The sequence below is a fragment of the Cervus canadensis genome, chromosome 3, assembly GCF_019320065.1.
Source record: "Cervus canadensis isolate Bull #8, Minnesota chromosome 3, ASM1932006v1, whole genome shotgun sequence".
In the NCBI taxonomy this organism is placed as follows: Eukaryota; Metazoa; Chordata; class Mammalia; order Artiodactyla; family Cervidae; genus Cervus; species Cervus canadensis.
In genome coordinates this window covers 61,980,699-61,996,806 of record NC_057388.1, presented here as the reverse complement: position 1 = coordinate 61,996,806, position 16,108 = coordinate 61,980,699, and the positions used below count along the sequence as shown (strand labels likewise).

Below are 16,108 nucleotides of genomic sequence, written 5' to 3'. Positions count from 1 at the left end.
TCTGTCCCAGTCCTACACTTATACAAGGACCAAGGGTGGGGCAGGTGGGGACACTCACCTTATCATCCAGAATGGGTTCACACTGTGAGTAGTTGATCCGCGAGGCCCACGTCCCATTCTCCAAGCACTCTCGGTAGGCATTCCCTACAAAAGATGGCCAGCGCCAAGCAGGGGTGGCAGTCACTTTTTAAGAACTCTCCCTGGCTCCCTGGTACCCACAGGTTAAGGTCCCTACGTCTCAGGCTCTCTAGACCTGCAAACACAACACGTCTGTACGTTCACGTGAAAGTCATTAATGTGAAAAGTGCATAGAAGGCTTACCACCCGGGGTGGCTGAAAGGCATGATTAAAACCCATTTCTGATACAATCTTTGACTAGCAATTTGTACATTTTCTTTAATTTTGTTCAAAACTGAACCCCAGGGACTTCCCTGGTGGTCCAATGACTAAGCCTCCATGCTCCCAATGCAGTGGGCCCAGGTTTGATTCTGGTTGGGGAACTAGAGCCCACATGTTGAAACTAAGAATTTGCATACCACAACTAAAAATTCTGCATGGCACTACTAGAGATCCCACATGCTTCAATGAAGATTGAAGATCCTATGTGCTGCAACTAAGACCCGGTGCAGTAAATAAACATTAAAAAAAAAGGTTGAACCCCACAGTGAGCCTGGGATGTGGCTGAAGACTCACTACTTTCAGCACGATGAATAGTTTCCAAACTTATCACAATCATTTTATGCTCCTGAGATCCATACTTTCCCCTCAGGATCAGCACTTTCATGTTCACGACAGTCACTGTTTACACAGCAGGTGTCTGCCCTGTACCAAGTCCTCTTTTAACTGCTTTAGTTACACTTGCCCCTTCAATCCTCACAGCAACCCCATGGAGGACGTACTAAGATTAACCCATTTTACAGATGAGAAAAGTGAGGCACGAGGCAATCAAGCAGTTTGCCAAGGATTCAGAGATAAGAAGATTCAAACCCAGAAGGTCCAATTCAGGGCTTATGTTCCTAGCCTCTAAGCTACTGGGTAGTGGTACAGGAATGACGGCAATTTGGGGCAACAAGACTGTGCTGCTGACCTTGAGCTGCAGCTGCCTGGGAGGCCACCACGTGATCTCTACATGTTTGAGAACTTGCCTCTGTGTTCAAGTTGGAGTGCGATGTGGGAAAAGAATTTCAGAACATCTGTGTCTGATATAGAGAAGTGAGGGCTTTATTGAAGGGGGATGTACGAAGTTCAAAGAATGCTCATATTTTCTTTAAATCCTAGCTTGACTGTCAAGATCTAGCTCCTAAGCCACCCTCTCCAGGTAGCCACCCTCTCCAGGTCACCTCCAGCCAGAAGGAACCTCTCATACCTGATAACTTCAAAGCCCTCTGCTGCCTCGGCTTGGCTGGGCATTTTGCTGTTTTCTGTACCTTACCTCCCCCGCTTACTCAGAAACTCCAAACCACCCATTGTTTAGGGGTAATTTGTTCCAGGGTTCTGCTCTCTGGCTAATGGGCAGTTGTTTGTGGATTTTTCTTTTGCGCTTACGTTTGAATCACAATACAAAGCTAATTAAAATAAATGGTTCACAGAGCACAGAGTCACAGAGCTGGAGGGGGGAACCTTAGATTGTTTTTGCAAGCAATGAATTCTGAAATAATTACGTTACTTTAAAAATCCACTTCCGCTGAGCTAACAGTGAGTTAAAAGCAATGAAATTATGAAGGCACACTTGCTGAAGAGCAGAAACAATGGCGGAGATTCTATTAGCCTAATTGTTTTTTTAATTTGAGCTCATAGGTTTTTCAAATTTGGGGTTGTTACTGGCCTACTCCGGACTCCTGGGCCTGTCACCTGTCAGCGAGGTCCCTGGCCAGGGTATGAGTTAGTTAGGCCAGTGTTGGTCTGACACTGACTCTGACCCAGTGCAAGGACACCAGCTCATTGTCCCTAACCATGGCACCCAGCCCCAGTGGGGTCTCTCCTCCGACAGGCTTGTTATATACAGAAAAGTTGTATGTTAAGAGAATGTGATGCATAGGATCAGTGATGTCACTGAACTAAGGAAGAGTATAGGGTGAAGCCAAAAGGACCAATGGAAAGGCATTTTGGGAGGGTGGGTGCTTTTATTAAATGAACAGTCCCTCCCTGATAGGGGTTTAGAGTCCCTCTCAATAGGCCTGGGTAAGATGAGACAGACTCTGATCCTGGCTGTAGTCCAAAAGGCAGAAAATTTTATCTTCTATGGATGTGTTCTTAGATGTTATCCAGCCTTCCAGAAGTTCAGTGCTAAGCTCCTTCCTCCAGGAAGGACTTTTTGATTGCTTCCGTCTAAAGAGTCTCTTTCTCCTGAGTCTCCCAATACCTCCATGCTCCTCAGTCCTGACAGCCTGAGCCCCACACTTAAGCTCTTGCATATGACCTGGACCTGAGTTGTTCAGGTGCATGAGTCTGGTGTCTCAGGTCAGTGTGGGGCTCCCTGAGGATGTTGTTGTTCAGTTGCCCAGTCATGTCCAATTCTTTGCGACCCCATGGACTGCAGCATGCCAGGCCTCCCTGTCCCTCACCATCTCCTGAGGTTTGCCCTAGTTCATGTCCATTGCATCAGTGATACCATCCAGCCATCTTATCCTCTGATGCCCTCTTCTTCTTCCCTCAATCTTTCCCAGCATCAGGGACTTTTCCAATGAGTCAGCTATTCACATCAGATGACCAGAACACTGGAGTTTCAGCTTCAGCATCAGTCTTTCCAACGAGTATTCAGGGTTGATTTCCCTTAAGATTGACTGGTTTGATTTCCTTGCTGTCCAAGGGACTCTCAAGAATCCTCTCCAGGACCACAGTTCGAGGCATCAATTCTTACCCCTAAGCTGAGAATACTCATCTCCCAAGTATGGCATCTTGTGGTGGTACTGACCATGGGTGGGCTTGAGGATGGGAGGGGTCAGGCTAGAGAGGCTGCAGATCTGAGACCTTTCTGATCCTTTACATCAATGCCCTTGGGGTACCAAGCTCTATGGAATTTGTCTCCTCCTTTATTTTTTTTCTCCCCTGAAGTCCACCCCTCCCCTCGCCCCCCCACCCGCCTCCTCTCTCATCATCTTGCCTGGACGGGTACAGCAGCCTCCTCTCTTGCCTCCCTGCCTCGTTGCTTGTTCCCCTCAACCCTCTGTTCTTTACCCCCATTTCATGTTGATTTCTAAATAAAAGCCATCTGCTGCTGCTGCTGCGTGCATGCTCAGTCATCTCAACTCTTTGAGACCCCATGGACTGTAGCCCACCAGGCTCCTCAGACCATGAGGATTTTCCAGGCAAGAATACTGGAGTGGGTTGCCATTTCCTTCTCCAGGGGATCTTCCCAACCTAGGGATCGAACCCATAACTCCTACATCTCCTGCATTGGCAAGTAGATTCTTTACCACTGAGCTACCTGGGAAGCCCAATAAAGGCCATCAACAGCTTTTTATCACTCTGGAGAATAAAGTCCAACCTTCCTGGTGTGCTAATCAAGGCTCTTGACACTCGGGCCCCAGCAGAACTTTCCTGACCCATCACTACCTCTCCACGTGGCTGGTGATATTTGCACCAGCAGGCCTGACACACACCACCCCTAGAGACTCTCACCCACTACTCACTGACAAAATCCTACCTCTCTTTTAACCCCCATCTCTAATGCCACCTCCTCCTGGAGGCTTCCCCAGTACCTAGGGTACTACGTAATCTCTTCTTTTTCCCTCTAAACACCTCCTCTATGTCTTCCCATTTCTTGAAACATAGGTCTTCACACTCTATTGCCCTTGAACTAAAGCAGCACATCCATTTCATATCATAGTCCAGAGCACACACACACATATCCCTCACATGACCGAATCCAGTTTCACAAAGCAAATTTTATCTTACCATGGCTATAATATTTTCTTTCTATTCTTTTTTAATGAATTATGTGTATTTTATACCCAAATGCTAGTCACGACCCCCTAAATTTACTTCACAATCTGCTATGGTACAACACCCTTTGAAAAAGAAAAATCTTTTAGAGCATTTGCCATCATTCACTATGGGCTTCATCTCTTTAGAATTGATCCTTCTTTTCTTTGCTACTGAACTTAAGCTCCCTGGGGACAGACAAGTAGACAGAAACCATACTGGAATCAACAGATCCTGCCTCAGGAGTGAGCCACTGAGTACATTTGGACTGAATCAAATTAATTCAAATCTGGCAAAACCTGGGAAAGTAGGGTCTGAGAAGTGGGATGCAGCGGTGTGAGGGGGCTTGCCCTCTGGGGACCCAGTCATGCTGGGAATAAGGCTCTGGTTATACACACTGAGGACCAGGAGGCTGGAAGACAGATGTCCCCAGCACTTCGGGAGAGTTGGCTAATGAGGATGCTGAGCCCTCAGGCACAGCCTCAGACAGAAGAAAGGAAGACTGGAAGGGTCCCCCCTGGGGACCAAAGGAAGATGGGCATGGAGTGTCTGAGGGCAGGTGGTCAGGCCAGAATTGTGGGGATGGAGGCGGCAAGGTGGGTGCCTGTTACCACAGCAACACAGGTGCCCCCACCAAAGATCAATGCCAATGGTGTGCAGTGCAGTCTTCCAGGGGCATCAGGGTCTGTATGATGCAGGCAAGGTCTTCTCTTCCAGGGCTCTGTGGTCTGGAAAGCCCGGACTCTAACCCTGGCAGCAGACAGGACTCTGCCCCAAGAGTGGCCCTGGCCTGTTGAAAGCCCCCATTTCAATATGCTCTCTCCCTTTCAGATGCTGACACTTTGATGAGAGTTTCTGGTTTGGGCAGTCACCTGAGTGGTCTGGGAGCCTGGCTGGGAGAAAATGGAAGCCTACATTCTAGCTGTAGTTTTGTCTCTGGCTGATTAAGTGATGTTGGTTAAGTCCCATTCCTTTCGCCCTCAGCTTCCCCACTCATGAAAAGTAATGCAAACTGCTTCTCAGTGATGCTGTATTGGCATTCCAGGCGGGTCAAGTATTTGCTGCACGGGACTTTTCAATCTGCTAAACGCCAGGAGTACCCTCAAGCCATTGTAACAACCTCAGACATCCATACGTCACTTTTAAGCACTCCTGAGGTTGGCACTTCTATCTCTGATAGTCGAACCAGCAGTGTATGGGAGATGGGGACCATGAGGGACCATTTTTCTAGTGGTAGTTATGAGACAGAGTGCAAGAGTCAGGTGGGGCGTGGGGATGAGTGAGACTGTGGTGGAGGAGCAGCAATGTGGTCACTGGCCATCTGGAAAGAAAATGACAAGAAGTGAGGGCGGAAAGGTGCTGACAGGGAGATGGGAAGGGCCAGAAGCAGTATTTACTGAAGGAATGAGGTCACTGTGCCGGACTGAAACTTTCAGTACCACGGATAGCAGACTGCTCCCACTCCCTTCTTCTCACCGTGGATGCCACTTCGGGGAACTGGAGAGCTCCTAAGACCTAACCCTAAGCCCACCCCCATCCCACATTCACATTCAGCCCTGTGCCAACAGCAATTTCCCTGACCTACCCAAACAATGTGCGTCTCCCCGAGTTAAGCCTGCACATTTCCTGTCTAGATCTGATTACTGCACATTGGTGGGGGTAGAGCTGGGGGCAGCTGGTGATGCTGACCCAAATTCAGAACCCACCTGCCGCACTGAGAGACTGAGAATCTGCCATCATCAACCCAGTCATCAGGTTCGGAAGGGGCCCCTCAGGGCCATCTGCTTGTGACAGAGGGGAAGGGAACGTCGTTCCCATTTTTTCAGTGTTGTGTAGACACTGCTCTCCAGACTCCACCATCACCCTGGACCTCCCCAACCCCCCAGCTCTCTATTTCTGCCCTTCTGTCCTTGAGTAAGTGTTGGAGGGGTAAATGTCCACACCTACAGCAGAGAGTGGAGAAACTGAGTCAGGAAGACACAACGCAGACCCCACTGGGTCCATGAAAAAGGGAAGAGATATGAGTAGAATCCAGCTCACTGTGTGAGATCACTGGCCTCTCCAGGGAAGGGGCAAGTGGGAGGAGGCGCCTCCCCTTGTTCGGGCCGCTATTGTGCAGGCTCCCTCCTTCCAGTCATGCCTAGCAACACTCCATCGGCTTGTCACCATGACGCCAGCTAGCAGAGGGAGGCTGGAAGAAGGACCCTCGAAGCAGAGGCTGCTGTAGAGAGGAGGGTGTCAGGGGAAGGGAGCCCCAGGAACTCATCCAGCTCCCCACCCACCTCATACAGAGAAACTGGGGCTCAAAGAGGAGAAAAACCTGCCCAAAGGTGAGCCACGTAGAATTAGAACTGGCTCCCAACCATCGCTTCTGTGAACTGATGGGGGGTGGGGGCAGGGCATCTCTGGCTGGCAGTCTTCTGTTCTCCTGTTAACACAGGGGTCTCTGGGGGCCAGGGCGTCACTTCTCTCCGGAGACCTTTGGGGATCAGATCCTCTTAGTGTAGACAGACTGCCCCGTCTTGGTGCCCCAAGACACCATCCAGAGACCACACAGCTTGGTGCTTCTCAGGGTCAATAGAAGGTGACACCACCCCAGAAGGAGGACAAGCATCCTTGGTGTGAGTGGGACCCTCAAGGACACGATCCCAGAGACACGATTGCTCCTCCTCCTCCCTCCAGACCCTAAGCCACACTCTGCTCCCCCTGCCGACACAGCCTGGCTGTGCACAGCGAGTCCCAGGTGGTGTTGTCTCCCGGTTGCCACAGGGCCCATGAGGTCAGTATGTTCCTGTGTCCTTCACACAGATAAGGAAACTGAGACTCAGATGGGGTGGATCTGCCACCCATCCACTCGGTGAATCCCAGCACAGCCAGCACTTGCGTGGGCTCCCCTGAAGCTGAGTCTGGGTTCCTCCTGCTATTCCCCATCCCCAGTCCCACCCCTGCAGGTGCTCTAAAGGGAAATTCTGGCCAGACTCTGGAGCACCTGGTTTGAGGTGGGTGGACTGCCTTTAGGGTCCTTTGGGGTGGTCCCTGAGAGTCACCGGGGGTGGAATTTGCTGTGGGGGTTCCCGATCCTGCTGGGGTTGCCAGGCTGGAGGGAGAGTGGACAGCGAAGGACGCTGAAGCTTCTGACTTAACAGCAGGAGGGAAGGGAGGAGAGGGACAAGGTCAAAGTTCTCAGCCAATCTGGATTCAGATTTAGAAGGTACATCCTGAACATCGAGCAGCACCCTTCGGGAGTATTCCAGTCCTGCCTCATGATGCTCTGGACGAGCATTTGGGGCCTGAGCAGTGTGAGCAGAACTGAAGCCCATGCCCTGGCGTTCAAGGCCTCCATGATCTGGCCCTGCTCCCTCTCTCCCTCTGTACCTACTCTCCCTTCCACCTGACACATCACTGGCTTAATTATCCAAGAGTGTGCTCCAGAGCACATGCTCCATGAAGCCTTCCCAACTTGCTTTCTCTTCTTTTTTGGAACCAACTTCCTTCCATGTATTCCTACAGCCTTGGCTGTGCTATTTTACTGAAGAGCAAATACCAAGCAGTTCTCTTTAAACATCTCTCTCTCTAGCACAGGAGACCCTGGAAGGCTGACTCAGGTCTTATGACTCTTTGAAGAGCTTGTTTCTAGTGGAGAAAGGGAAACATATAAATCCAACGAAGGGATTTTAAGTGGAGGATTCCTGGTGAGGGGGTGAAGGAAAGTCATGGGAGGCCGCACCTTTGGTCTTGCCTGAGATGAAGGGTGCTTAGGCAGAGGGACAGCTGGGAGTCCACTGTTAATGTTTCTCAGTGGTCCAGGCCCCATGCATGCAGACGTGGAGTGTGGGCCAAGAGCTCTTAGAGCCAGCAGAGACTGTTCAGGGCCCTGGCTTTCTGTGGAACCCTGGGTAAGTGTCTTTTCCTCTCTGGACCAAGCATCTCCCAGTCTTAAGCAGCAAGGGAAGGGAATGCCAGACTCAGCACAGAAGTTCTCAGGTGTTTGGATGGCCAGAGAGGCATCCTTTTCTGCTCTGTCTTTCTTTCCTCCTCCTTCCCTCAGCCAAACCCTCAGTGATAGGCATTCAACTTTCCCTCTCTCCCAGCAGGAGACAGTTCTCAAAAGGGTGACTGCTGACCCTTGGGCTTCAGGGCTCAGGGTGTGGTTGGGTCTCACTGGGGACTAGGAATGCAGACATGAGTTCCTGGAGTCACAGCTTCTATTTCTCAACCCAGAGAGACATCTTCCTGGGACTCTGGAGCTGAGGCTCCACCCTGGCACCAGGCCTGTCCTCAAAAGCCTCCTCTCGAGGCTTCAAGGCCTCGAGAACCAGTCCTGCCCCCATCCTCCAGGAAGCCTTCCAGGAATGTTCCAGTGCCCACCAAGCTCATCTTTCCAATCCCTGATGGCTGATTTGGGTGAACTTGGTCTTTAAGCACCCTGGGGCTCTCTGAGGAGAGAGCTTAGCCTTTTTCATCACCTCTGGTTCCCAAGTACAAGCAGGAAGACCCAGGGGGAAGACCTCTGTGGCTGGAGACCATCTAGGTTATGTGTTTCCATTTTAATACAACCAGGTCTTCAGCATGTCTCTAGAGTGGGGTTCTGGGAAGTGGGGACCCCAATCCTCCCCATGGGGTTGAGTGAGGTGGGGTGTATCTTCCCTACCCTGGAAGATGCTTCAGTACTGATGGGCCTGCCATTCTCAACAGGACCTGGTGGGAGCCTGAGGTGGAGGAGCTGAGGCTGAGCTGGGCTGGGCTTAGAGATTCCACAGGAGAAAAATGACCCAGGCCACGTGGTTGCAGGACCCTCCTTTGCAAACACGAGGACCACAGCGACAGGCAAGAGGAGGTGTCGGAGCAGGGCAGATAGAGTGAGCAATGGCAGGAGGGAGAGACAGAATCTGGTGGGATGGAGGGGAGGACAGAGAGGGAAGATGGAGCTAAGGTGGGAGAGAACCACACAGATAGAAAACAAAAGAGAGACTAAGAAATACACAGAGACATACACACAGAAAGAGACACTGAGAAAATACACCCAGAGACAGAGACAGCACCAAACATAGAAACAGAAACAGAGATAGAGTCATGGAGACAAACAGAAACACTGAGAGACCCGCGTACAGAGATGGGCACCAGAGTGGCACACAGGTGAGAGGTGGGAGGAAAATGGAACACAGCGCCCACCTCCGGCCAAACCACCGCTGAGCTAAACCACCGGCCTTCTCCCTGGGACAGGGGCACTGGAGCCTGAGAAGGGGGCGGGATTGCTCCAGGTTCTACTGTATATGGACATTATGTTAGTTTTAGGTGGCCCAGAATTTGAACCTGCTTCCCATATGGGCACGGGGTGGGGGGCAGAGCATACCTCCTGCCATAGAGCTGAAATGAAAGGCCCTCCCCTTCCAGGCTCCCCTGTAGCCAGAGCTGGACTGGGGAACCAAAAGCTCTCCCCTTCCCCCACTTCCTCAGATGCTCTGGCACCAAGGAAATCCATGAGCTGGGGGCCCACAACATGGAGATGGGGAGAAGCCTTCCTGAGGACCACTGCAGGAAAGCTTGAGATCCTAAGGCAGTGATGACAGCAGGGCTGCGGCCCATATGGTGACCAGGGCTCATGGCATTGTCAAAGCCCACTCAGAGAGAGTGGGGGTTCCCTCGCTAGGGCAGCTCTGCTCTACATTCTTGGCTGGGGACCCCATATCTGATTCTCCATCCTATCCAATAATTACATAAACTTCCCAATATCCTTTCAACAAATCCCTTCTCTGTTTAGTCCATCAGAGTTGCTTCCTCAGAGGCAGCAGAGCCTTAGTTAGAATCCTTGTCCTGTTATAAGCTGTGTGACTTTGGCAAAGTCACTCCTCTGTGCCTCAGTTTCCTCATGTGTAATATGAGGATAATACTATGTGTCACTGGGTGAGTGTAAAGATCAATGTGTTAACATAGGTCAAACGACAGTACAGACACGCAGAACCTGGGCCACTGAAGCAGGAGGAGGTGGAGGTGGGGAGAACACTGGAGGGGACTCAGACTCATGGACACTTAACTTGGTTCTGCCACAGACTAGCATAAGTGGCCTTGAACAAGTCTCTTCTCTTCTCTTGGCCACTGCTGCATCCAGAAATAGTCTCTGGGTAAGAATAACAAGGCTCTGATCAAGCCTCCCACACTCACTTCCGTGGCTGTTAGCTAACCACATAAGAACTCTCGAATACCTTGTCTCCAGCCCAAGGTGCTTGCCTGGGCTTCCTCATCCAGCCAACTGCCTTCTCTGCATCTTCATTCAGATGTCCCTCCAGCTCCCCGGAGTCCACATATACTCAGCTGTGCTTGTTGATTTCCTGGTGTGGTCTCTGACTCCGCCCCCTTCCTGTCCCACGCTAGTCTTGTCAGTTACAGATGCGTCCTCCTTTGCTCCCTAGCCTCCGCTTGACCTGGGTCAGTTACAGTGTCTCCTAACCCCTTCTTTTGCGGCCAGAGACTCTAAGCCCTGAAGCTGAATTCCTCCCCTTACAAGTTGCCCCAGGCTCCCTGCCACACCAAAGGTGAAGTCTTCTGCGATGCCCTACATCACTTGACCAACACCCACTCATCTGCTCTCATTTGCTTCTTTCTCCTGCTACCCGTACTCCATATAATACCAGCCAGTCCTGAGGCACAGAGCATGGTCCCATCTCTTCCCCTAGACCGATGACACTTTCCCCTGCTAAAATCCCACCTGTCCCTAAAAGTTCAGCTCAGAGGTCAAGTACTCCCTGACCCTCCAGGGTGAAGGCCTGAGTCTTCTTCCTGTCCCTTTAAGCTCTTCTCGCAAATCATCCTTCACAGAGGCAGTGCAGCCGGGTGGTTAAGAGTGGGGGCTGAGGGAACTGGTTATAACCTTGAAAAGTTACTTCACGTCTCTGAGCCTCAGTTTTCTCATCTGCAATATGGGCACAAGAGCAGTACATATCTCAGGGGGCCTTAGGGAGGTGGGAACGTGGTGGGGGGGTCACGTATGCAAAGCTCTCTCAGTGGTAGCTGGCACCTGGACCACGGTCCACACTTGGGAGTTTGGTGGCCAATTCTCTGTGCTCAGCTGAGTGGGTGGAAGTTCACAAGGACTAATGCCTAAGCTGCTGTCCCACCCGGACAATGCCTGCCCTCTAAACAATGAGGCTTCAGTGCGGATTTGGTTGCAGCGTAACAAAATCCGGCAGGAAAGAGCCAGGACCCTTGCACCTCTTCCCCCAGGCTTCTCAGAGGACCTCTTTTCCTCCCTGTGTCCTTTCTCCAGGAAAGATCCCACTGAAAAGGCAAACCGAGCAGAAGGAAGCAGTGGCCAGGAGGCAGGGAGGAGAGAAATCAATCATTGCCATTGACATTAGCTGCCTCAGCTCTTCACACCTCAGCTGTCACACTGATTAATAGCAACGCTCCTTCTGCCCCCATGCTTCTCCCATTCACCAGGAGTCAGAGCATGGGCTGTACTTTGGTCCAAATGAAGACAGTGGTTCATTAGTACCAGGGGCCAATCGGCACTACATGTGCCAACCTTGGTGGTGCCCTGACCTTTCCTCGGCTTCTCATCTGACATGGTGTGAGTGGTGTGGGAGGTGCTGCGACACCTCCTTTGGGAAGCCTTCCCCATCTCCCCTCCCACCTTCCTCATCCACAGCCCCCTTGCACTCCCATATCACGGCATTTCTCACTCTGTATCCTTTTGTCTATTGCAATTGTGAGTGAAGGCCTCAACGCCAGTGCAGTGGCTGGCACATAGTAGCTGTTTAATAAACTGTCTGAAGAGAAGAGACCCAGGCCCTGTCCTCGGGGGCTCCAGGTGGGTTGAGGAGAAAGGAGACAGCCCAGGCTGGGGTAGGAACCAGAGCAGGGCTGCCTCAGGTCCACAGGCTGAGGGGTAGAGGAGCCGCACCACCTCACTTAGCGTTTATCTCTGGCTCAGACTGAATCAGAGACCCTGACCTCCACTGCTCCACCCCACAGAGCTCACAGGATCCTAAAAACACAGTTTTATAATCCCAGGACTGGCAAGGAGCATGGAAACCATTCCTTCTGCTTGCGCATCTCCTGGATCAGGGACCTCACCTCCTCCCTGGAAGGTCTGTCTTAATCATGGGCAGGAAGTGTGGTCAGATGACGCAGAAATCTTCCTCAGCAGCCCCACTAGGTCTCCCACCCGCCTCCATCAGGAGCACCACTGCCATTGGACTCCTCCAAGCAAGCTGCTCTCTGGGCCCACGAGAGCCCTCCGCTGGTGCAGACAGGGCAATGCTGCCTAGCATCAGATGCAGAGGCTGCGGTCTAGCCCACTAACCATCTCTCTGGGTGAAGGTATGAGTTCGGACAGACATACGTGTTTGTGTGTGTGTGTGTGTGGGTGCGTGCACGAGAGCACGCATGAGTGAGCTGATGGGGGAGCCGTGCCACTATTCAGACACACAGAGGTTGCTATGATGTTTCTAGGATGAGGGGCTTCAGACAAACAGGTGCCCTCCACTGCTGCCTAGCGTCTCAGAAGGCTCTTTGCTCGTGTGGGTGGGGCTGGAGATGTGAGTGGCCCTTCAAGGTGGGCTAGTGATGCTGCATCCCACAGCCTCACAAGACACTGCCATTGGCTCCCATTGGACCTTCCACAGGGCAGACTCAGGCACCCCCTTCCTCTCCCAGAGCCCATTCAGAACCACCCCACTTGGATGCTGTGTGTGACTCCTGGAGCATCTGCTGCTGTCCTCCACAGAGTGGCAAGCTAGCCAGTGATTTGCCAGGAGGAAGGGGGGCACAGGCTGCTCTCCCCAGGAGGTGAGGGGTGGGCCTGGTTCAGACACGACGCTGAGCGGCAGGAGGAATGCTGACCACTGCCCCTGACTCACAGCCCAGAGAGCCAGCCCCAGGACATCCAGGTAGGGAAGAGACTACACCCCACACTCTGGTCCAGAAACAGCTACACTTCGCATGCCCAGCCCCAACACAAGCCTCACCCCATCTTTCCTGCCTCCTGCTCTCCCTTCTCCCACAGTAGAGTCTGACCACCGCACTCACCCTGGGGATTGGGAACATATCCTAAGCGCCCCATCCCTCCCCACCGCCCCGGGGAGATGCGGGCGGAAATTGGCTAAACAAAGAGAAGCCCTAACGGAGAAACTTCAGGCACCCGGAGTATATAATGTGGGAGATATATTTGGTTTCAAAAGGAAGGATTTCCTTCTCTTTCTGGGTTCTCAGCGCATGGAGCACGGGAATCGTGGGCAAATCGCTGTCTTACCGATGTCTGAAGCTACGGTGAGGTACGGGCAGAGGGAGCGCCCCTAATATTATGTCTTTAACGCCGGCGCTCTGACCATGCCTTGGCTCTCACGTCTTCGACGCTGGCTTCGGAGCCCTCGCTACCCCCTAAACCGCCCTCCGGGGAGCCAGGTGTTGAGCCCGCGACGGAGGGTCCCAGGGACACTCACGGGTCGTGTTGTACTTGACTCCGTTGAAGTACTCGGGGCACGGCCTCTCCACCAGGGCTCCGGCCGCGCTCCGGGGCCAGCACGTCCCGATCTGGTCCAAGGTCGTGTTGCAGTAGGAGTAGGGACCTGGTGACGGGAGAGAGCGGAGCGGGGATCAGAGGGGCTGCTGGGGTCCGCGGGGCGCCGCAGGACGCAGGGCGCGAGGCGCTCGAGCGCGGGGACCGGGCACACTCAACGCGCCAGACAAGGAGCCCGCGCCGGCCGGGTCTGCTCGCCTCTCGCCTACCCTCGGGGTGCAAGGGCAGCCCCCAGCCGTCCAAAACCAGCTCCTCGGCCAGTTCCAGGCTGCAGTTGGCCTCCAGCAGGCTGTGGAGCAGTGCCGCGTCCATTGCGCCCCGGAGCGGCGCGCGGAGAGGGAGTGTGACTGCGCGCCCAGCGTGGCTGCCAGGGGCTGGGTTCGAGAGTGAGCGGCCGAGAGAGCGCAGAGTCTTAGCTCCTCTCGCCCAACCCCGACCTGCCAACAGCCTCCCGGCGCTTCGCTCGAACGTCGGGAGCTGCCAGGTCTGGACCTTAGCGGAGAGGAGCCGCAGAACGCACCCAGCTGCGGGTCCACCCGCTCGGTCGCGGCCAATGGCTGCACCAGGGGGCGGGGCCGGGCGGCTCCTCTCTGCCGGGCCCAGGCTCCCGCCCCCGGCCCACCAGTCCAACCCAGAGTCCGCCTTCTCAGGCTCACACCAGGTCCCGAGGAGGGCGGCGGGAATGGACAGTGTGGGCCTTCGGTGGCGGAATGACCTGCCCGAGGGTCGAGCTCTGGGGGCTGGAAAGCGCGCCCGCCCGCCCAAGGAGCTCGCCTCCTGTTTCTTCTCCTTGAGCGAGGACACTGGAGGGGATGACAGAGGGCGTGGAGAGCCCACGAGCAGATCTGCACTCTAGAAAAGCCCCCGTGGCCTCTGGGAAAGGAGTGGATTGGAGGGGCGTCGAGGGAATCAAGGGAGTCACGAGAGAAGCTGGTGAGATCAAGAGACTTGAATAGGTGCAGACCTGTGCCAGCCCATGGGGGCTAGGGTGGAGAGGGATTTCCAGGAGAACCAGCCCTGGTGAGGCAGGACTGGAGAGGGGAGTGGGTGGGTGGCTTCCAACAGGAGCCAGGAGGCAGGGGTAATGCCAGGTCTCCCGCTTGGGTGACTGGGGGCAGGAGTAGTGTTGCCATTCACTGAGATGGAGAAGTCCAGGGGAGAAACTGGCTGAAATTATCTGAAGAACCTCAAACACCCAGGTCTTACTGCCCTGGGGTTCAGAGGGAATAAAACGAGAAGTGAGAACCTCTTTTCCTCTTGGCTTGGGCAGGGCAACCTGAAACTGGTTTCCACAGCCGTGTGTGTGTGTGTGTTTAAGTGTGGAGGGGAGCAGGGTGTGTGTGTGTGTGTGTGTGTTTAAGTGTGGAGGGGAGCAGGGTGTGTGTGTGTGTGTGTGTGTGTTTAAGTGTGGAGGAGAGCAGGGTGTGTGTGTGTGTGTGTGTGTGTTTAAGTGTGGAGGGGAGATCAGACCCCACAGCAAGTGTGGAGGAGCTGAAAACCTTTATCTGGGATTTGCCCAGGCCCCTCAGGACTGCCTGCTCCTTAACTCCCCGTGGTGGTTCCATTCTGAATGCGAGGGCAGGTCCACTGCTCAGGACTACTGAGGGGGGTGGGGGTGGGTCTGGGCTCAAGATACAGGGCCTGGGATGTGTTTCACCTCAACTCAGGTTGGATTCTGGCCTGCCTTTGTCTCTGCTCTCCCTGCATGTCACCCCAATTCTCACCCTCTCTTCTGGGGCAGTTCCTCCATCAGTGAAATGTTCTCAAAGGCCCCTCCCAGCCTTGAGACTCTGGTCCTGAGTTATGAGATGCAAAGACTGAGGGAGATGTACATGTGTGTGAATATGTATGTGTGTGCTTTTATCTTTAGAAGGCAGGGAGAGCTGGGACCCAGTCCCAGCTGGGCTGGAAGCCCCAGGGTGGCTAGTCCTATTCCTTCTTGCCATCTTCCACTGGGAACAAAGCTGCAAGAGAAGGCTAAGAGCATCCTAAGCCAGCATTATTCCCTGAGCAGGGCGAGGGGAGAGGCAGACTGGGCTGGGTTTGTGTGCTCCCGTCTCACCAGCCTCCATATTAATGCTGTTCTCATTGCCCAGGCAGAGCCAGAGAGCAGCACAGGACTCTGTCTGGGGCCAGCTGATTGGCAGGTACGAGGTGCAGACCAGCCAGCCAGGTCTACCCTCTGCCTTTTAAATGGACAGAGCCCTGGGCTCAGCTCTGGGCAGCTGCAGAGGCAGAGGTCCCTTACTGTCCCTAATAACCAGTGCCAGGAGCAGGCGAGGATCAGTTGGGTCCCAACCCCAACCCTAGGCAGAGTCCTGTCACCAGTGCCAGGCTGAGACTCGGCCCAGGTCCCAGACCAAGCCCTGCTGCCCAGTGTCCCCCACAGGCTAGACTGTGGCTGGCAGCATCAGCCCATTTCTTCATTGGGAAGTAGTCTCATTCATGCACAAAGGAGGGTGCTCCACACACTGATCCCAGCACAGAGGGAAAGGAGAGCCCAAGCTAAAGTTATTAACCTGTTCATCACCAGAGCCACCGCGTAGGAAAAGCAGCTGTCTCAGGGGGAGGTGAGTGCCCAGTGACCAGAGGCCAAGGACTTAACATCTCACATGCAGGATGGAAAGTTGGTCTGGGTGACCTAGACTGCTCTTAATTGGAGAGCGC

At 53.6% G+C, this 16,108-nt stretch overlaps 1 protein-coding gene across 1 annotated transcript in view; it reads right to left on the bottom strand.

Moving 5' to 3' along the window:
* The window catches only part of CRHR2 (corticotropin releasing hormone receptor 2), a 45,083-nt gene that overhangs the window by 15,126 nt on the left and 13,849 nt on the right, over positions 1-16,108 (bottom strand). The window contains exons 3-4 of the mRNA XM_043463271.1: positions 13,365-13,490; positions 59-144 (exon numbers count right to left, since the gene is read on the bottom strand). Coding sequence (XP_043319206.1) covers positions 59-144; positions 13,365-13,490 — 212 coding nt within the window. The remainder of the gene's footprint in view (positions 1-58; positions 145-13,364; positions 13,491-16,108) is intronic.